At 39.1% G+C, this 18358-nt stretch overlaps 1 protein-coding gene across 3 annotated transcripts in view; it reads right to left on the bottom strand.

Moving 5' to 3' along the window:
- The window catches only part of LOC122555241 (immunoglobulin-like domain-containing receptor 2), a 140659-nt gene that overhangs the window by 29038 nt on the left and 93263 nt on the right, over positions 1-18358 (bottom strand). For 2 of the 3 annotated variants that reach the window (XM_043701025.1, XM_043701023.1), the window contains one exon: positions 13890-13946. The exons of the other annotated variant lie outside the window; for it this stretch is intronic. In XM_043701025.1, coding sequence (XP_043556960.1) covers positions 13890-13946 — 57 coding nt within the window. The remainder of the gene's footprint in view (positions 1-13889; positions 13947-18358) is intronic. 3 annotated transcript variants of the gene reach the window in all.

Raw genomic sequence — 18358 nt, 5'->3', positions numbered from 1 at the left:
TCTCTGTAATCTCCCTTCAGAATCTCAACCTTTTCCCTTCCTATGTCATTGGTTCCAATGTGGACAATGACCTCTTGCTGGCCCCTCTCCCCCATGAGAACATTCTGCACCCTCTCTGAGACATCCTTGATCCTGGCACCAGGAAAGCAACACACCATTCTGCTTTTTCGCTGCTGGTCACAGAAACGTCTGTCTGTACCTCAGACTAAAGAATCCTCGAACACAATTGATCTCTTGGAACCCAACATACCCCTCGTTGCATTAGAGCCAGTCTCCATACCAGAAACTTGGCCGTTTGTGCTTTGTTCCCCTGAGAATCCATCACCCCCTACATTTTCCAAAACAGCATACCTGTTTGAAATGGATATATCCACAAAAGACTCCTGCACTAGCTGCCTACCTCTCTTGCCTTTCCTGGAGTTAACCCATCTATGTGACTGAATCTGAGACTTTCCCCCCTTCCTATAACTGCCATCCATCACATACTGTTGCTGTTACAAATTCCTCATTGCTTCTAACTGTCTCTACAACCGATCCATTCGATCTGATAAGATTTGCAGCCAACAGCATTTATGGCAGATATAATCTGCAGTAACCCTTAAACTCTTTAAACTCCCACATCTGACAAGAAGTATGTATCACTCTATTAAAGGCTATGTTTTCTCCTTCACAATCAACAGACCCAGAAAATAACACCATCTTATTCTTCTACAAACACTGCCCCAGGTTAAATTAATAGTTATGGATTATACTTTAAGTTTAATCAAGAGACATATCTTCAAAAACAAATAATCAAGAAAGAACCCACTCTACTCACTACTGCAGATTCTTTTTAGGCCACACTAAAAAGCAACGATTAACTTATCTGATTCTGTGCTGTGAACTTTGCTCAATAGTTCCTCCAAGATCAGTTGTGAATTTCACTGTTTGTTAATTTTCCCAGATGCACTTCAATGTCCAGTGATATATGTATTCAAACAGCAAAGGCAGTAACTGTGCAGGTTCTCTCTATCTCTCTCTCCTGCAATGACCTCACCATGTACTTCCTTTGTCTGTTCTTCTCCCTTTTAAAACTGTTCTTGTTTTGACTTTTTTTTCTCAAGTTCCAAAACAATGGAACAGCATATAAAACAGTAATTGCTGCTCCTGGAATTCAAGGAAATCACCTCCAGCACCTAAAATACCTCAAAAAAGGAGCAGCTGTTACAGCCAGAAATTCTTCCCATCCTCCATCTTGGATTACCCAGAACCCTTGGTGAAGCAGCATTTTATTGTACTTCTCTCAATGTAGTCTACTCTATTCACTCTCCACAATGTGGTGTCCTTTACCAAACGCAGACTAGGTCCCCACATTGCAGAACATTGATACTTCCTCCATAGGAATGATCCAGATCTTCTAGTCACTTGACATTTCAATAAACCACTGTGCTCCCATTCAAACATTTCCATCTCTGGCTGATTACAGTATTCCAACAGAACTTAACACAATCTGGAAGAATACCACCCGATTCTAGATCCCCAACCAAGGCAGACATCTGACCTGCATCTACCCTATCTATCTTTTTAGGTATTTTGAAAGTTTCAAGTAGATCACCTCTGTTTTCTTCAAAGCTCTAGAGATTATAGGCCCAATTTATCCAATCTGTCTTCACGGGACAGTCCTACCATGCTAGGAACAAGTTTAGTTAACCTTTGTTGCACTCTCTCTCTGGCAACAATATTTTTGAGATGACACCAAAACTGCACACAGCATACCAGATATGGTCAAACTAACGTTTATTACAATTGAAGCAAGACTTCATTAATTGTGTACTCAAATCCTTTTGCAATAAAGGCTAAAATTCCATTAGGCTACCTAATATTAGCTTGCTGCATCTGCATGTTAGCTTTCGGTGACTTTATTGACAAGAATACCTAGTTCCTTTCCTAAGTCCACAATCTCCACCCTTTTTTCGTTTAAGAAATAATCTGCACACCTATTTCTCCTGCCAAAGTTGTTAGCTTCACATTTTCATATTTTATTCCATCTGCCATGTATTTGCTCAATCATCAAGTCTATCCGGATCCTTTTGAAATCATTTTACATTTTCTGTTCAACACACATACATTAACTTTGTATCATACATCTCCCTCTTAATTGAGATATGAATTGATACCTGTTTCTCACATGCAGATGGCAGAATCTACTCACAGCCCATCAGCAAACATTGCCCCTTGTAGAGGGAATAAATTGGAGAATCAAATCAATACATGAGACTTTGACATTCTCATCTCATTCCATCCACATTCCCCAATCCAATAAAACTGTTTTCATGGGTTTGGATAAGCTACTACCATAGTCTGTTGCTGCCCCTGCCTAAGCTAAATTGACGTTGAGACACTCATTCATGCCTTTAATTTCGGCCTTTTTACTCCTGTGTTCCAGCTGGCACCTAATCCTTGCACCCTTCATAAATATAAGCTCATTCAAAGCTTTGATGTCTATATTCTAACCAACAGCTTGTGTTTGCTGAACAGTGGTGTTTTTCCCATTCCCATTCCCATTCCCAATACCTCAAGTTTAAAATTCTCATCCGTGTTCTCAACTGGATGTAAAGAGGAGAGCAGAGACGTTTTGTCTCGTATGGCCAATCCTTTAAGCAGCATAGGTAAGACAAAATACCTGGTCACTATCACAATTTTGTTCATGGGGTCTAGCACATTGTTCATCATTCTTCCTACATTACAGCTGTGACTATGCTTCAAAAGTACTTTGTTGCTTGGAAAACTCTTTGGAGCATCCTGATGTTGTGAAAATCATGATATAAATGCCAGTTCTCTTTCTCTGAAACAACAAACTATCCATTTGTCTGATTCTGACCTTTTCTGTAACCCTCCTTTCTTCAGCCTGCTGTTGGTAGCATTCTAAGCTGTGTGCAACATGGCTGTGGGTTCAGGTCCCATCTCAGAAAATTGAGTGCAATATCAAGTTTAACATTTTAAGCACTGTACTGTCAGAGTGCTTTGTGGTTGGTGGTGCTGATTTTCAGGTGGGACATCAAGCCAGGATGTTGTTTGCACTATCAGTTTGTCAAACATCTTCGGGTGCTATTTTGAAGTTATGGAATTCTGTCTCGTAACCTTATTGGTATTTATCCCTAAATCAGTATTACTAGAAATGGATTACTCGCTCATTCGTTTTTGTGTATGAAACCTTGCTGTATGAAAATTGGTTGCCACATCATGAACATTATAACAATGACTACAAGTTGAACGTACACAATTAGCAGTGACATGTTTTGAGACATCTGAAGTTACAATAAGAATGTTCTTGCTTTCTTTTAAATGTATTTGTAAAAATGGTTTGAGAGTTTCTGTGAGATTTTAGAGGTCATGTCTTATATAAAATGTCAATTCAAGATCCTATCAAATTATTCAAAGTAATTAAAACGTTTCCATCCATGTTTTTCACCTCGCCTTTCAATTAGCCTTTGGCTGATTTTAGATCAAATTTGGCTCCCTTCAACAGGAACAAACCAACCAAATCCAACAGTTGACAATCTAAGAAAACCTCCAGATACTTCCAGGGCCAATCCATAAAATGTCCTGAGGGGGGTGTACCTGAGCAAAGTCTTTAAAGTGAGCAGTCAGGCTGATGGTTACCCACCATAGCTGTGCACCAGACCCTAGGCAGCACTTGAATAATATCAGAGATCAGCTTGGTGATCCAAATAAATGCATTGTTCAGTTAAATAGAATCATGTCAAGGTGCAGTGGATTATAGCAAAACAAATTCATGACGCATTCAATATAATTATCTCATCATTACATCATTCGAGAATTACAATCTGCTGCATCATTCAGAGGTTGATTTTCCATTATTCATGGCATTCTAATTATTTATTGTCATATATGTCTAGAAGATACAGTGCAAAATGTTTTGTTGCCACAATGCATTATGAATTACAAAAATAAAAATAAATTACATAAAGAGAGTTTATCTTCTGTACAAGGGGTCTTCAAACACAACTCCAAGGCTTCTGCAAGATCAGTAATGAGTACCTGGCCTCAAGGCATCGCTGTGCTTCAGGCCTACTGCAGCCACTCTGGCCACTACAGCTCTGGGCCTCCTGCGGCCAGCAGTCCTCACTCTGGACACCGCTGCAGCTGACGACCCACTGAGCATTGCTTTAGCTTCCCCACAAAGTCAGAAGGTGATGGAAAGAAAAAGATGTGAAAGGAGAGAAAGAGGATGCAGCCAGCCTGCAGCAAACAGGCTCAGGAGCTCGATGTGGGTCTCTTATAAAACCCACTCAAAAGTTGATTTTTTCAAACATAAAGTAGAATACTTCAGGCAGTAAGTCTCCCTGGGTGAAATGCATATCTGTGATTTGTGACTCTCTTGTTCCAATCAGATCATTCAGGCATGAAACAACATCATTCAAGATCAGCAGCAAACAGAAAAGCAGCTACCTGGAAAAATCAGCTCATTTGCAAGCTATATCCCAAACTCTGGCCATTTCCCTTTGATCATAAAGTCCTTTAAGAGGTAAGTTAAAATCCACACTATTTCTTCTTTACTTGTATAAACTGCCATACGAATAAATGAAATATTCTGACTTATCAGATCGGAGGAAGTAATATGAAATAATATTTCATTAGTCATGTTCAGAATTTCAGTACAATTCTTGTCCAGTTGAAAGCATTGTTGGTTCTGGATTCAATGCTACTTCAGCTTTAAGTGCATAATCTGAGACTGCACAAAGGAGTGTTGCATTATTCAAACTGTCATCTTTGGCTAAGATGTTAAAATGTAGCGCTATTAATCTAATTCCAGTGGATGCTAAGATTGCAATATGGTGTTTAACCAATATTTCTCGCTCAGCCAATGCCAAAATGACCACATTAAGCAATTAATTATCTCATTGCTGTTTGAGATCTTGTGCACAAATTAACTCATTTAATTATCTAACAATAATTGTATTGCTAAGCAGGTCATGAAGAGTTTTGGGGCTGTTTACAAAAAACGTGGTAAGATATTACATAAATGTACATTTGATTTTGAGCTGAACTTATGACATATGAAAGCAATTACTTCTGGTGAACAATTCTTCTAAATATGATACTATTGCTTTAGCATGTGTAATCGCACAAAACAATTTGAACTTTCCTTTAAAGCTTGAAAAATTCTTAACTTATTTTTGTTACATTATTTTGCTCTGAACTTTCAGCAAGATACTCTCACATGGACAATCCAATGATGGATAATTCCTTTCTTTTGATAAATTGTCAATTTGATGTGACCACAATGTCCTCTGTGCTATTTAAACAAAATTAATGATACCTTTGCATCAGACCCCATTTATAATTTGGCTATAGAAACATACAGGAAATATTGTCCCTCTGACTTAATCAGCCACATGCTCTGATTTCTCTCACAGTCCAAAGATGTGCAGGTTAACTGGATTGGCCATGGGAAATTGACTCAGTGTCACAAAGATGTATAGGCTCATTTGATTAGCCATGGTAAATGCAGGGTTGTGGGAATAGGATGGGTGAATGCTGGCTGGAACTGGGTGGAATGCTGTTTGGAGGATCATTGCAGTCTTGACAGGCCAAATGACCTCTGTTTGCACTATTGGGATTCTATACAGTTAATGGTCCATTAGTAGCTTGGTGTTGAGACCACTGAAGGAATTCTATCAGCAAGGCCTCTGCTGCATTCTTTGGCTTCAATAGCAGGAGCAACACATAAATGCTAGTATCCTCCTTGAAGCCAGCTTCACAAGCTTTCAATCAAAACTTCTAAAAAACCAACTACGGTGACTGGACACTGTCCAGATGGTTAGAAAGCATCTAGGAGAAAGTGAGGACTGCAGATGCTGGAGATCAGAGTCGCAGAATGTGGTGCTGGAAAAGCACAACCAGTCAGGCAGCATCTAAGGATCAGGACAATCAACGTTTCAGGCATAAGCCCTTCATCAGGAAGGGCTGCATCTCCCTGACAGATCCTGTTTTCTCAAACTCTCAAGTGGCCAATGTTCCAGAAGAGGACAAAGAAAATACTACAATAGCACAATGACGCTTTCCTACAAACAAGCAGGTTTGACATTAATGAATGCAAAGAACTTGCTATTAATTGTTCAAAATGGGCCATTTTAAGCTACATCATGCTTTGAGGTCAAACACTTCAAGATGAGGCAGAGAGACAGCAAAGAAGGAAAGAAAAATATTCTGAAATCCAGATCCTGCCCTATGCATCCCGAGAATTGAGTATCAGGATTCAGTCTGTTCAGTCACATGAAGATCCCCGAGTAGACTTCACACACAAATTGAGGGACAGCTGATGATTTACTTGGACTGGCACATTCTTTCATGAAAAAGAGTCAATTAAGTGGGGACAGCTTTGACTATGGATCAATGGTTCTCCAGGGATTCCAGTGTATCCAAGGTCACCTATTGTTCAAAGTATTTCCCTTAAATAGCTAACCAGTATAAGAGAAATAAACAGCATTTAGGGACAGGTAATGAATGCTGACCTGCTGGTGATGCCCATGTCCCACAAGTGAATTTTTAAAAAATCTAATTTATGCAGGAAGATTCAATGAAGATCAATGTAAAGTTTATGCTTTGGCTCTGTGTTCACATAGGAGGACACAAATAAGATATCAAAAATGTTGGGGAATACAAGGTTTAATGTTAGGAAGGAACTGAAGGAAATCAGTATTAGTAGAGAAATTGTATTGGGAAATTGATGGGATTGAAGGCAGGTAAGTCCACAGGGCCTCATAATCTACATCCCACAGTACTTAGGGAAATGGCTCTAAACATAGCCGATGCTTTGATGGTCATCTTAGACTCTGGAGCAGTTCCTATAGATTGGAAAGTGGCCAATGTAACCCCACAATATTCAAAGAAAGGTCGAAGAAAACTGGGAATTATAGACCAGTCAGCCTGATATCAGTAGTGGGGAACATGCTAGAGTCATTATGAAAGATTTAATAGTGGAGCATTTGGAAAACAGTGGTAAAGTCAAGCATTCCTGAAGAAGGGCTTATGCCCGAAACGTCGATTCTCCTGCTCCTCGGAATCTGCCTGGCCTGCTGTGTTTTTCCAGCACCACATTTTTCAACTCTGGTACTCCAACATCTGCAGTCCTCACTTTCTCCTAGTAAAATCAAGCATAGTCAACATAGCTGTACGCAAGGAAAATTATGCTTAACAAATCCACTGGAATTCTTCGAGGATGTGATTCATAAAATTGATGAGGGGAAACCAATGGATGTGGTTTATCCGGACTTTCAAAAGGCTTTTGACAAAGCCCCTCATAAGTTAACAGGATTGAGGTAGTGTATTGACATGGACAGGTCTGATTCCAGACTGGAAAAAAGAAAATGAATAGATGGGTGTTTCTCTGAATGGCAGGCAGTGGCCAATAGGGAACCAAAGGGATCAGTTTGGACCCAAGTTTCTACAATATGTAACTAAATGTAATGTCTCCAAATTTGCAGATGTCACAAATTTAGGTGGGATGGCGAGCTGTGAGGAGGATGCAGAGGTGCTTAAGTGTGATTTGTCCATGCTGAGTGAGGGGGGGCAAATGTATGGCAAATGAAGTATAACATTGATAAATGTGAGGTTATCCACCTTGCTAGCAAAAACAGGAAGGTGGATTATTATCTGAATGGCTATAAATTGAATGAGAGGAATGTACAACGAGATCCGGGTATCCCCTTACACTAGTTGCTGAAGGTAAGTGTGTAGGTGCAGCAGGTGGTAATGAAAGCCAATGGTATGTAGGCTTTCATAGCGAGAGGTTTTGAGTACAGATGCAGGGATGTCTGGCTGCAATATTGTTCTCTGAATTCTCTGCCGATTTACTTAAGTCGAAATATGACTTCCCAAGTGACAGCCTTGGTGAGACCACTTGGAATACTGTGTACGGTTTTGGTCTCCTTATCTGAGGAAGGATGTTCTCACATTAGAGGGAGTGCAGCGAATCCAGACGGATTCCTGGATGGCAAGACTGACATGTGAGGAGAGATTCAGTTAGGATTGTATTCACTGGAGTTTAGAATAATGAAGGGGAGGAATCTTGTAAAAACCTATAAACGTCTAACGGGACTAGACAGGATAGATGCAAGAACAATGTTCCTGACGATGGGGGAGTCCAGTACAGTCTAAGGATATGGAGTAGATCATTTAAGACTGAGATGAGAAATTTCTTTATCCAGACAGTGGTGAGCCTGTGGAATCGAGGCCAAAACATTATATAATTTCAAGGAGGAATTGAAATGGCCTAGTATTGCTCCTATTTTTGATTTTTGATTTCTTTATATAAAAAAATGCATATTATGACAGGACGTATGAAATGTGTACAATGAGCTATTTCACAAATGAGCCAGTAGAATGTAGAACTAGGTGAAAGTTCTACTCATTGGATGTCAAAAATTCCTCTTTTAGGAAAAGTCAGTAACTCAAGGAGGTGAAAAGTAGAAAGCTGATCAGAACTAACTTTAATCGTTTGGGAATTCTGACTAAGACAACACTACAACAACCATCAATCAATTTGGGAAGCTCGGATGGAAAAATAATAAGAATTTGTTGTGATAATTAATCATGCATTTAAATATTTTGTTTACATGCTATCAATAAGAGAGTTAGTTTGAAAACAAAGGTATTTCAGAGGTCAGTTCAAACTAATCTCTTAATGCTCAGGTTAAATTAAAACAATAATTCCATTGATTTTTGGACCAAATTTGGCTACAACAGTGGGGTAAACAAGACAACATTGCTGGAGGCACCAATGCTGAACTAAGAGGCAGCTTTGTCAGTGTCCTATGATTTCCCAAGTGACAGCTTTTAAAATTTTCTCCTATTGATGGAAATGATTTGGTGGCCAAACATTAATTGTAATCAATCACGCATGATTTAAAAAAATATACATGAGGAATTAACACTTACCCATTCAACTTCCTGCACTATTAAGCAAATCTTTGTGAATGCTAAGGTGGTTTTGACTCATTTGTGAGAATGTGACGTTATTTGTCTGAGAAAATGGGGACTTATGGTTGGGTAGTTACATTTTCTAATGGCAAGTAAATCAGTTTGATTGGTTCAGAGTAAGCCAAGACATAGTTTTGCAAAATAACTAATTATGTAATATTTGTTGGTTCAAAATAGTAATAATTTCAGTTCAAGCAAAACTCTTCAATCCATCTAGTCCACTGATCCACAGCATTTATTCGTTTTTCTGTTAAATATGAAAGATTGTCTTCAAATATTGACAATACGTTGTCCAATTCCTACTGGAAACTCATTAACATTCTTGGTCTATCACTCATACTGGCAATCTGTTTCAAACATTTAATATCCTTTAAGTAAATAGAAGTCCTTGTGCATTTCCCAATTTTCTTTATTATCCTTAATTTGTAAATAGGACTTCTTGGGCTTTTATTTGATACATAAAAGAAAAATGTTCTTAGATACCAGTTTTGGCAGACACTGTGGCATGGACATCAGTACATGTGCAGAATGGTAGAAAATCAGCACATGCGCGGAACGGCACAAAGACATCGGCGTAGACATTGCCGCATGTGCAGAGAAGCACAAAGAGTGGTACTGGCATCGCACAAGCGTGAAATGGTGCAGACACTGGTGCATATGCAGAATGAAGCACGCGGATCAATCCGCACTGGAATTGTTCTATTGTGAATGAAGGTAAGCGTTCTCAAAAATGCCATTCCCTAATTCTTCAGTGACATTATAGTCCTTTAGCACTGCTGAAACGCATGTTATCCTACAACCACCTGTACTTAATTTTAGACTTTATCAGCTACCCCAGTTCACTATTTCTTTTGGTCAATTGGCATGCATAGAACCTCTAAGCATAACTAAAAGGGAATGTGGTCATTCATTTCATCAAACTTGCTCTGCTATTCAATAGGATCATGGCTGATCAGTTGTGGACTCAACTCCATTTTCCTGCTCCAGTCTTTCCTGTCAATCTAAAACATGTCTAACCTGGCCTTGTTCATTAACCTTAACCCCAATTTAATGAACCAGCTTCTACTGTCTTTGGGAAGAGTATTCCAAAGACGATGGACCTCTGAGAGAAAAATTCCTACTCATCTAGAGCAGCACAGTGGCTCAGTGGTTAGACTGCTGCCTCACAGCACCAGGGACGTGGGTTCGATTCCTACCTCGGGCGACTGGCTGTGTGGAGTTTGCACATTCTTTCCGTGTCTATGTGGGTTTCCTCTGAGTGCTCCGGTTTCCTCCCGCAATTCAAAGAGGTGTACGTCAGGTGAATTGGCCATGCTAAATTGCCCATAGTGTTAGGTACATTAGTCAGGGATAAATATAGCATAAGTGAATGGGTCTGGGTGAGTTACTCTTCGGAGGTCGGTGTAGACTTGTTGGGCCGAAGGGCTTGTTTCCATACTGTAGGGAATCTAATCTAATCATCTCAGGTTTAAATGTGAGACCCTTATTTTTAAACTGTAGCCCACCGTGATTCTAGATTCCCCCATTTGAGACAAGAACTTCTGTCAAGCCCCCTCAGAATTTTTGATGTTTCAATATGATCGCTGCATTCTTCTAAACTCTGATGGATACAAGCCTGACCTGCTTACACCTTCCACATAAGACAATCCCCTCATCCCATGAATCAGTCTAATGAATCTTTTATGAATTATTTTCAATGTAACTACATTATTCTTTAAGTTAGGAGATCAAAACTAAGTACAGTACTCTAGTTGCAGCAAGATTATCCAATTTTTATATTCCATCCCACTTCCAATGAAGGTCAACATTCTGCACTCTCTCTCAATTCAATTAATAATCTGTTTTACAATGCATCCTGCCAGAGTGGATATCCTCACATTTTCTATATTATACTTCACCTATGAAGTTTTTTGTTTTGCAATTGTTTGCAATTTACATAAATGGTTTGAATTTGGGGACCAACCGTACTCCGTCAAAGTTCACATGACAAGAAGGTGAGTGGTCGAGCAAGGTGTGCAGATGATGCTGCAAGTGTGTAGAGGACATAGATAGGTTAAGTGAGTAGTAAATGTCTGGCAGACAGAGTATATGTTGGTAAATGTGAGGTCACCGTTCTGGTAGGAATAACAGAAAAATTGCCTGTTATTTAAATGGTGAAAAATGGCAGCATGCTGCTGTACAGAGGCACCTGGGTATCCTTGTGCATGAATCACAAAACGTTGGTTTGCAGCTGCATTCGCTAATCAAGACGACAAATGGAATATTGTCCTTCATTGCTGGAAGGATGAAGTTTAAAATCAGAGAGGTTATGCTGCAGTTGTATAGGGTGCTGGTGAAGCCACACATTGGAGTACTGTGTACAATTTTGGTCTCTTTACTTGAGAAAGGATGTACTGGCACTGAAGGGGATGCAGGAGGCAGTTCACCAGGTTGATTCTGGAGTTGACTTATGAAGCAAGATTGAGTAAACTGGAACTATACCATTGGAATTTAAAAGAATGAGGGGCAATCTTATAGAAACATATAACTATTATGAAGGAAATAGATAAAGTAGAAGCAGGAAGGTTGTTTCCACTGGTGCGTTACCTCAAAATAAGGGGGAGCAGATTTAGAACTGAGTTGAGGAGGAACTTCTTCACCCAAAGGGTTGTGAGTCTGTGAAATTCCCTGCTCAGAGAAGCAGTTGAGGCTACCTCGTTGAAGGTTTCTAAGACAAAGATAGATAGATTTTTGAATAGTAAAGGTATTAATGGTGAGTGGGTGGGTAAGTGAAGCCGAGTCCACAAAAAACAATCAGCCATGATCTAATTGAATGGTGGAGCAGATTCCCTACTCCTGCCCCTGTTTCCTATGTTCTTAATTGCACGCTAATAAGTGTCTCAAACAGACTTTTCTTTTCACAAAGTCATGTTGACTATCTGGGAATATAATTTTTCCAAATGACTTTCTACTTCCTCCTTAATAATTGATTTCCAGCATTTTCCCAATGATAGATGTTAGACTAAATGGCCTGTAGATTACTGTGTTCCATTCACCTTTTTTCTTGATCAATGGTATTACATATGAGGCTTTCAATCCATTGGGATCTTTTCAGAATCTAGGGAAATGTTCAAGGGTAGTGAATCCTAGTTGTTACATCAATCCCCTCAGTTCAAGGATTTACAATATAGCTCTTCTCCCCTACCCCACTTCAACAACTGAATATCTTTCTAAAATCGTGTGAGTAAAAATGCTATCAGTTTTTATGTGGTTTCATCAGGGCAGAAACAGTTCTTAAAATTACCTCTTTGAATTTTACATCTTATTCTGTATCCCAATACCCCGTTCACTTTAAATCTAAGAGGCTTGAGAACATCATGCTGATGATTTTAGAGTGGCTTTAAAGTTGAAAATACCAATATCTCCCTTTTGCTCCAATAAGGAAGTTACATTAATACATTACATTCAATACGTCAGCAGATGACAGGGAAGGCAAATGGAATGTTAGCCTTTATTTCGAAGGGAATGGAGTAAAAAAAAAGGCTCATCTTGCTAAAATGTATAAGGCAGCAATCAGACCACACCAAGAATACTGTGAACAGTTTTGGTCCCCTTGTCTAAGTAAGGACATGATGTGGAGATGCAGGTGTTGGACTGGGGTGGACAAACTTAAAAATCGCACAACACCAGTTTATAGTCCAACAGGTTTATTTGGAAGGACAAGCTTTTGGACTGCTGCTCCCTCATCAGGTAGCTAGTGGGGCAGGATAATAGGACACAGAATTTATAGCAAAAGATCATTGTGTCATTCAACTGATTTGATAAATTGAACAAACCTAGATTGCTGTTAAGTCTAGGTTTGTTCTATATATCACATCTGTTGTATGACACTATGATCTTTTTGCTATAAATTCTGTGTCCTATTATCCTGCCTCACTAGCTACCTGACAAGGGAGCAGCACTCCAAAAGCTTGTCCTTCCAAATAAACCTGTTGGACTATAACCTAGTGTTGTGTGAGTTTTAACTAACTAAGGACATACTGTCAAATGACATAGTCCAGAGAAGATTCACTAGTTTCATTCTGGGTATGGTGGGATTTTCTTTTATGAAGTGAGGTTAAGTGGGTTGGGCTTGTACTCACTGGAGTTTAGAAGGATGAGAGGAAGTCTTATTGAAACACAAGATTCTTGGGGGGTGAGGGTTTGACAATTTTTTTCACCTTGCAGAAGACTCTAGGACTGTCTTCTGTTCAAGGTAAGTGAACCTGTGGAATTCCTTATCACAGAAGCTGCAATGGTTGGGCATGAAGAATATTTAAAGCTGACATAGATTCTCAATCAATAGGGATAAAAGGTTCAAGAAAAAGGCCAAAAAAAATAATCGATCAGATCAAATATGATCTCACTCAATGGCAGATAAGACTCAATGAACCAAATGGGAAAAAATGAGAACTGCAGGTGCTGGAGATCGGAGTCGAGAGTGTGGTGCTGGAAAAGCACAGCAGGTCAGGCAGCATCCAAGGAGCTGGAGAATCGATGATTCGGGCATAAGCCCTTCATCCTGATGAAATATCAATTCTCCTGCTCCTCGGATGCTGCTTGATCTGCTGTGCTCATTGGGCCAGATGGCCTACTTCTGTTCCTCTGTCTGGTGGTATCACTAAGTGTATTCTAATTTACCACATAACCCACATCAACATTTTCTTTGCCAAACCTCACATTATTGTGTTAAATTGTAGCTGCTATTTCTCTGCTGATTTATTACCAACATCCGTTTAATACATAACTCTTGGTGCAGTCATAAAAAACATAACGATAGCAATTTGCGTAAAATGTCAGGCCGTGATGACAAATAGAAGCATCATGGTGAATATAAATGATGGGAGTAGGTAAGAAACAAATGGACTTCAGAAGAATACCAGTACCTGGCATAATCTCTACATCAAAACTGGGCAAGAGATCTGCAACCACTTCACTCCTACCTAGGAAATCAGAAAGAGAGAGAAAGAGAGAGAGAGAGAAAAAGAGAAAGAAATATTACTAAGCATGAATAGAGTACAGTTCAATCTGTACTTGTGACCGAAACATGCTCAGTCCTTGAACCTACTGATGTCAGCGGTTAAAGCTACATTCTGCAAAACAATTCTGCCGCTCTAGATTCTGCAGTTTAGAAAAATAACTATGCACATAGATTTGATTGAACACATTATATTGAAAGAACAGAAGAAAATAAATTATCCAAAAGGGATTTGTAAAAGATCTGGATAACTGGAATTTAATATAAACAACATGACCTCCCCATTTGCTGTGGTGTGCAAGAGACCAATATGCATTCCAATATAAACAGGCGTTTCACTATAGTGGCTTCTAAAGTTACCACTTTATGGGTGCACATAATTTATTTTTGCTTATCAAGATAAAGAATGACTGTACAAGGAGTATTACATATTCTAAAAATATTTACTCCCTTTTTTAATGTAAAGGTCAGAATCATGAATTTATATATCCATCTTTGAATGGCTCGGGTTACGTAGAGTGTAAACTTTACACTTTCAATGTCTTCCAGCATTGGCTTAGAATTCATACAATGTCATCAATTTGAGGGAGATTATCTGTTAATTTTTATGATCATTATTCAGTAGTAGTCATTTTAGTTCCCCTTCCCACTCACTTTCTGACATGACTATCCTTGACCTCCTCCCTTGCCACAACGAACCAAACCCACAAATTGGAGGAACAATGCTTCACCTTCTGCCTGGGCAGCCTACAGCCTGGAGGACTCAGCATTGAGTTCTCCAATCTCTAAAAACCTCCCTTCCCTTCCCCCGACTCCCTTCCCCTACCTTCCATTCCTCCCAGCGACTAAGGTACCTTCTACCTGTCTTCACCTATCTCCACTTCACTACCCTGCCCCCACCAACCCCTTTATCAGCAGCTCCCCCCATACCCACCCCCATTCCTGAAGAAGGGTTACACCCAAAATGTCAACTTCTCCACTTTCTGATGCTACCTGGCGCAGTGTTCTTCCAGCCTCCTGCTTGTCTAACTAGACAATAAGGCCAGGTTGGTAGAATTGATGAATCATTATCTAGTTTTGTATTCTTCTCATTATGACTGATGCAAGTCCAGCTAATTATGAGTCTTATTTCTGCAACACCAGTTACATTTTTTTTTAAGGTCTCCTCTCTGTTACAAGACAGACACAAAATAAATAGTACTCTAGTACTGTTAAAGTTGAAGTCATTTTGAATTCCTCATTTCAAGACTGTTTAGATCAGATTAGATCAGATTTAGATCAGATCAGATTAGATTACAGTGTGGAAACAGGCCCTTTGGCCCAACAAGTCCACACCGACCCGCCGAAGCGCAACCCACCCATACCCCTACATTTACCCCTTACCTTACACTAGGGGCAATTTAGCATGACCAATTCACCTGACCTGCACATCTTTGGACTGTAGGAGGAAACCGGAGCACCCGGAGGAAACCCACGCAGACACGGGGAGAACGTGCAAACTCCACACAGTCAGTCACCTGAGGCGGGAATTGAACCCAGGTCTCTGGCGCTGTGAGGCAGCAGTGCTAACCACTGTGCCACCGTGCCGCCCAATCTCACTGTTGGATCTCATGTTCTAATATTTATTGCTGTTGCTAATAACTGATATTTTAAGTTGGTGCAAACTCAAAGACATTTTCAAAATGGAGTTTAGACTCCTATTTCTTCAAAATTTCAAGTGTTAGAGTGATGGCTTATTTCAAATGACAACTTGATTTTGAACTGAGCATTGTTTAAAAATCTAAACTGTAAAGTCCTGAGCACATATTTAGTTAATGGCAGTTTTAAGATTAATATACTGTAATTAATTGATAGGAGGATAGGTGTGCATTAGAAAAGTGTTTATGGTAAAGGTAAAACTACATGGAACCAAAACTGGGTCAGATTGTTGTGAATTGCATATTCTATCAAAATGTACTGTCACTTATTGCCACAAAAAGCACTAGATGGCACTGTTATAAAAAATTCAGTTAACATCAGAGCTTGTATTTAGGTCAGAATTAAGGGTTAATCAACAGTTGAGGTTTTGTTTGGAAGTGCATTGATACATTTTTGTGTTTTCTTCAAGAATGCGTCATCTTTGCTAATGTCATGCATTTTGCCACTTTCATAATATTTCCTTAAAATAGTAGATTCATTTCACCAGTTCAATTTTACAATTCCCTTCAATCTAAACCAGAGCTATGTAAAGATGCAAATAAAAATGAATAGATCACTAATAGTTGAAAGAGAATGACAGTTTCAACAGGTGGCTTGCCTTCCATTTTGTACATACACACTATCCAAAATAGCCAATAAAAAGGCCAGAAGGAGGTATTAAATGCAAAACAAATCAAAATTGGAGACCAAAACTAAATGAAATACTGTAACATTTTGTGACTAAATTCACAGTTATCGTAAATAATCCAGAACCTATAGCAGCAAAACCTCAATTAATTTGCAGATTGAGCCACAAACATTCCAATAGCATAATATTTAAAGCATATGTGAAATTTGAAGCATAGAAACAGACGGTTGGCCCTTATTTAAAGAATTTTATACTTTGCATGAGCTTCCTCCCAATCTACTTTAAATTAAGTAGTGAGACACACAAGGAAACTTCTGGCTGATTATCTAGAGAGGTCTTGAAATAGGTTATGAGCTTGGGTAGTATAGTAGTCTATCACCATATGCAATTGATGACTATCACAAGAAAGTCTGGCATTGTACAAAACTGCTCATTTAAATATAACTGTCTACAGATGATCAAAGAGTGATTGAGATTAACTGGATTAAGGTTAATGATTAGTTCTCACTTGTTTTCTGTTATTTTATTACATATTATTTTAAAATTTAAAAAAGGAATTTTATTTTGTTTTCAACAGTATATTAAAATGTCTATATATAAATAAGTGTGTAAGTGTTTTCTAGGCTTTTTATAAAAAATCCTCATCATTAATTCTTTATTTCTGTTGGCTTAGCTGATTCTAAAGCTATTTCACCTGAAGTCAGATAGTTTTTGACTTAAACTTCACTCCAGGATTCGAGAAAGTAAACTGGCCTGACGCATGTTTGCTGTCTCAGTGATAAGGTACTGCTTTTTGGATGAGATATTAAACAGCTCTGCTGTATCAAGATGTTAGTTATCATACAGCATTATTTGATGAAGTGTGGGAGGGGACTGCAATATCTGCAGCATCAACCACTGATGACATTGATAGATTGACAAGTCATTAATTCCATTGCTGCTTGAGTGCTCAATGTGCTGGCCACACTTGCCTGTGTAACAACAACTGTCACACTTCAATGTAATTTATTGTAAGTGAGATGTTTTGAGTTATTTTAGAGAGAAAAATTCCAGAAGCATTTCTGAAGTAGCATAATATGAATGTCTGCAATTCACTAATGAAAGCTAATACAGGTTTGATAGAATTACAACAGATCCAATCTTCCCCAAAGATTGTTTGTCTTATTTTGTAGGACTAAAAATTGAAGAAATGGAACATAAGGCTTTGCTTTTCTGAAGAAAGGTTAATGTCTTGTTAATAATTGTACTTTAATTAAATGTGAGAGAGCTCTATGGTGTGCACCTAAGTGATCCACAGATATAAGAAGCTTCGGAATTAAGACCATAAGACGATGAGAAATATGAATAGGAATAGGTCATTCAGCTCCTTGAGCCTGTTCCACCATTCAGTAGGATCATAGCTGATCCAACATTCCTTATATCCACTTTCCTGCCTTTTCCCCATAATCCTTCCTTTCTGCTATTGACAAAAATCTATTTACCCCAGTCTTAAATATACACAAGGACTCTTTGCCACAGAGAGCTGTGGGACAGAGTTTGAAAGACTCTGAGAGAAGAAATTCCTCCTCATCTCAGTCTTAAATTGGCACCCCTTTATTCTGAGACTGTGTCCTCTGGCCCTAGACTCTCCCAGGAGGGAAAATATACAAGATTCACCCCCATCAAGCCGCTTAAGAATGATAAATGAAACTACCTCTCGTTCTTCTCAACTCCAGTAGTAGAACCTGTTTAACCTTTGCTCATATAGTCATAGAGATGTACAGCATGGAAACAGACCCTTCGGTCCAACCCGTCCACACCGACCAGACATCCCAACCCAATCTAGTCCCACCTGCCAGCACCCGGCCCATATCCCTTCAAATCCTTCCTATTCATATACCCATGCAAATGCCTTTTAAATGTTGCAATTGTACCAGCCTCCACCACATCCTCTGGCAGATCATTCCATACACGTACCACCCTCTGTGTGAAACAGTTGCGCCTTAGGTCTCTTTTATATCTTTCCCCTCTCACCCTAAACCTATGCCCTCTAGTTCTGGACTCCCCGACCC

This window comes from Chiloscyllium plagiosum, chromosome 12 (assembly GCF_004010195.1).
Source record: "Chiloscyllium plagiosum isolate BGI_BamShark_2017 chromosome 12, ASM401019v2, whole genome shotgun sequence".
Taxonomy (NCBI): Eukaryota; Metazoa; Chordata; class Chondrichthyes; order Orectolobiformes; family Hemiscylliidae; genus Chiloscyllium; species Chiloscyllium plagiosum.
The sequence above is the reverse complement of the archived record's forward strand: the minus strand, read 5'-3'. Positions and strand labels throughout refer to the sequence as shown.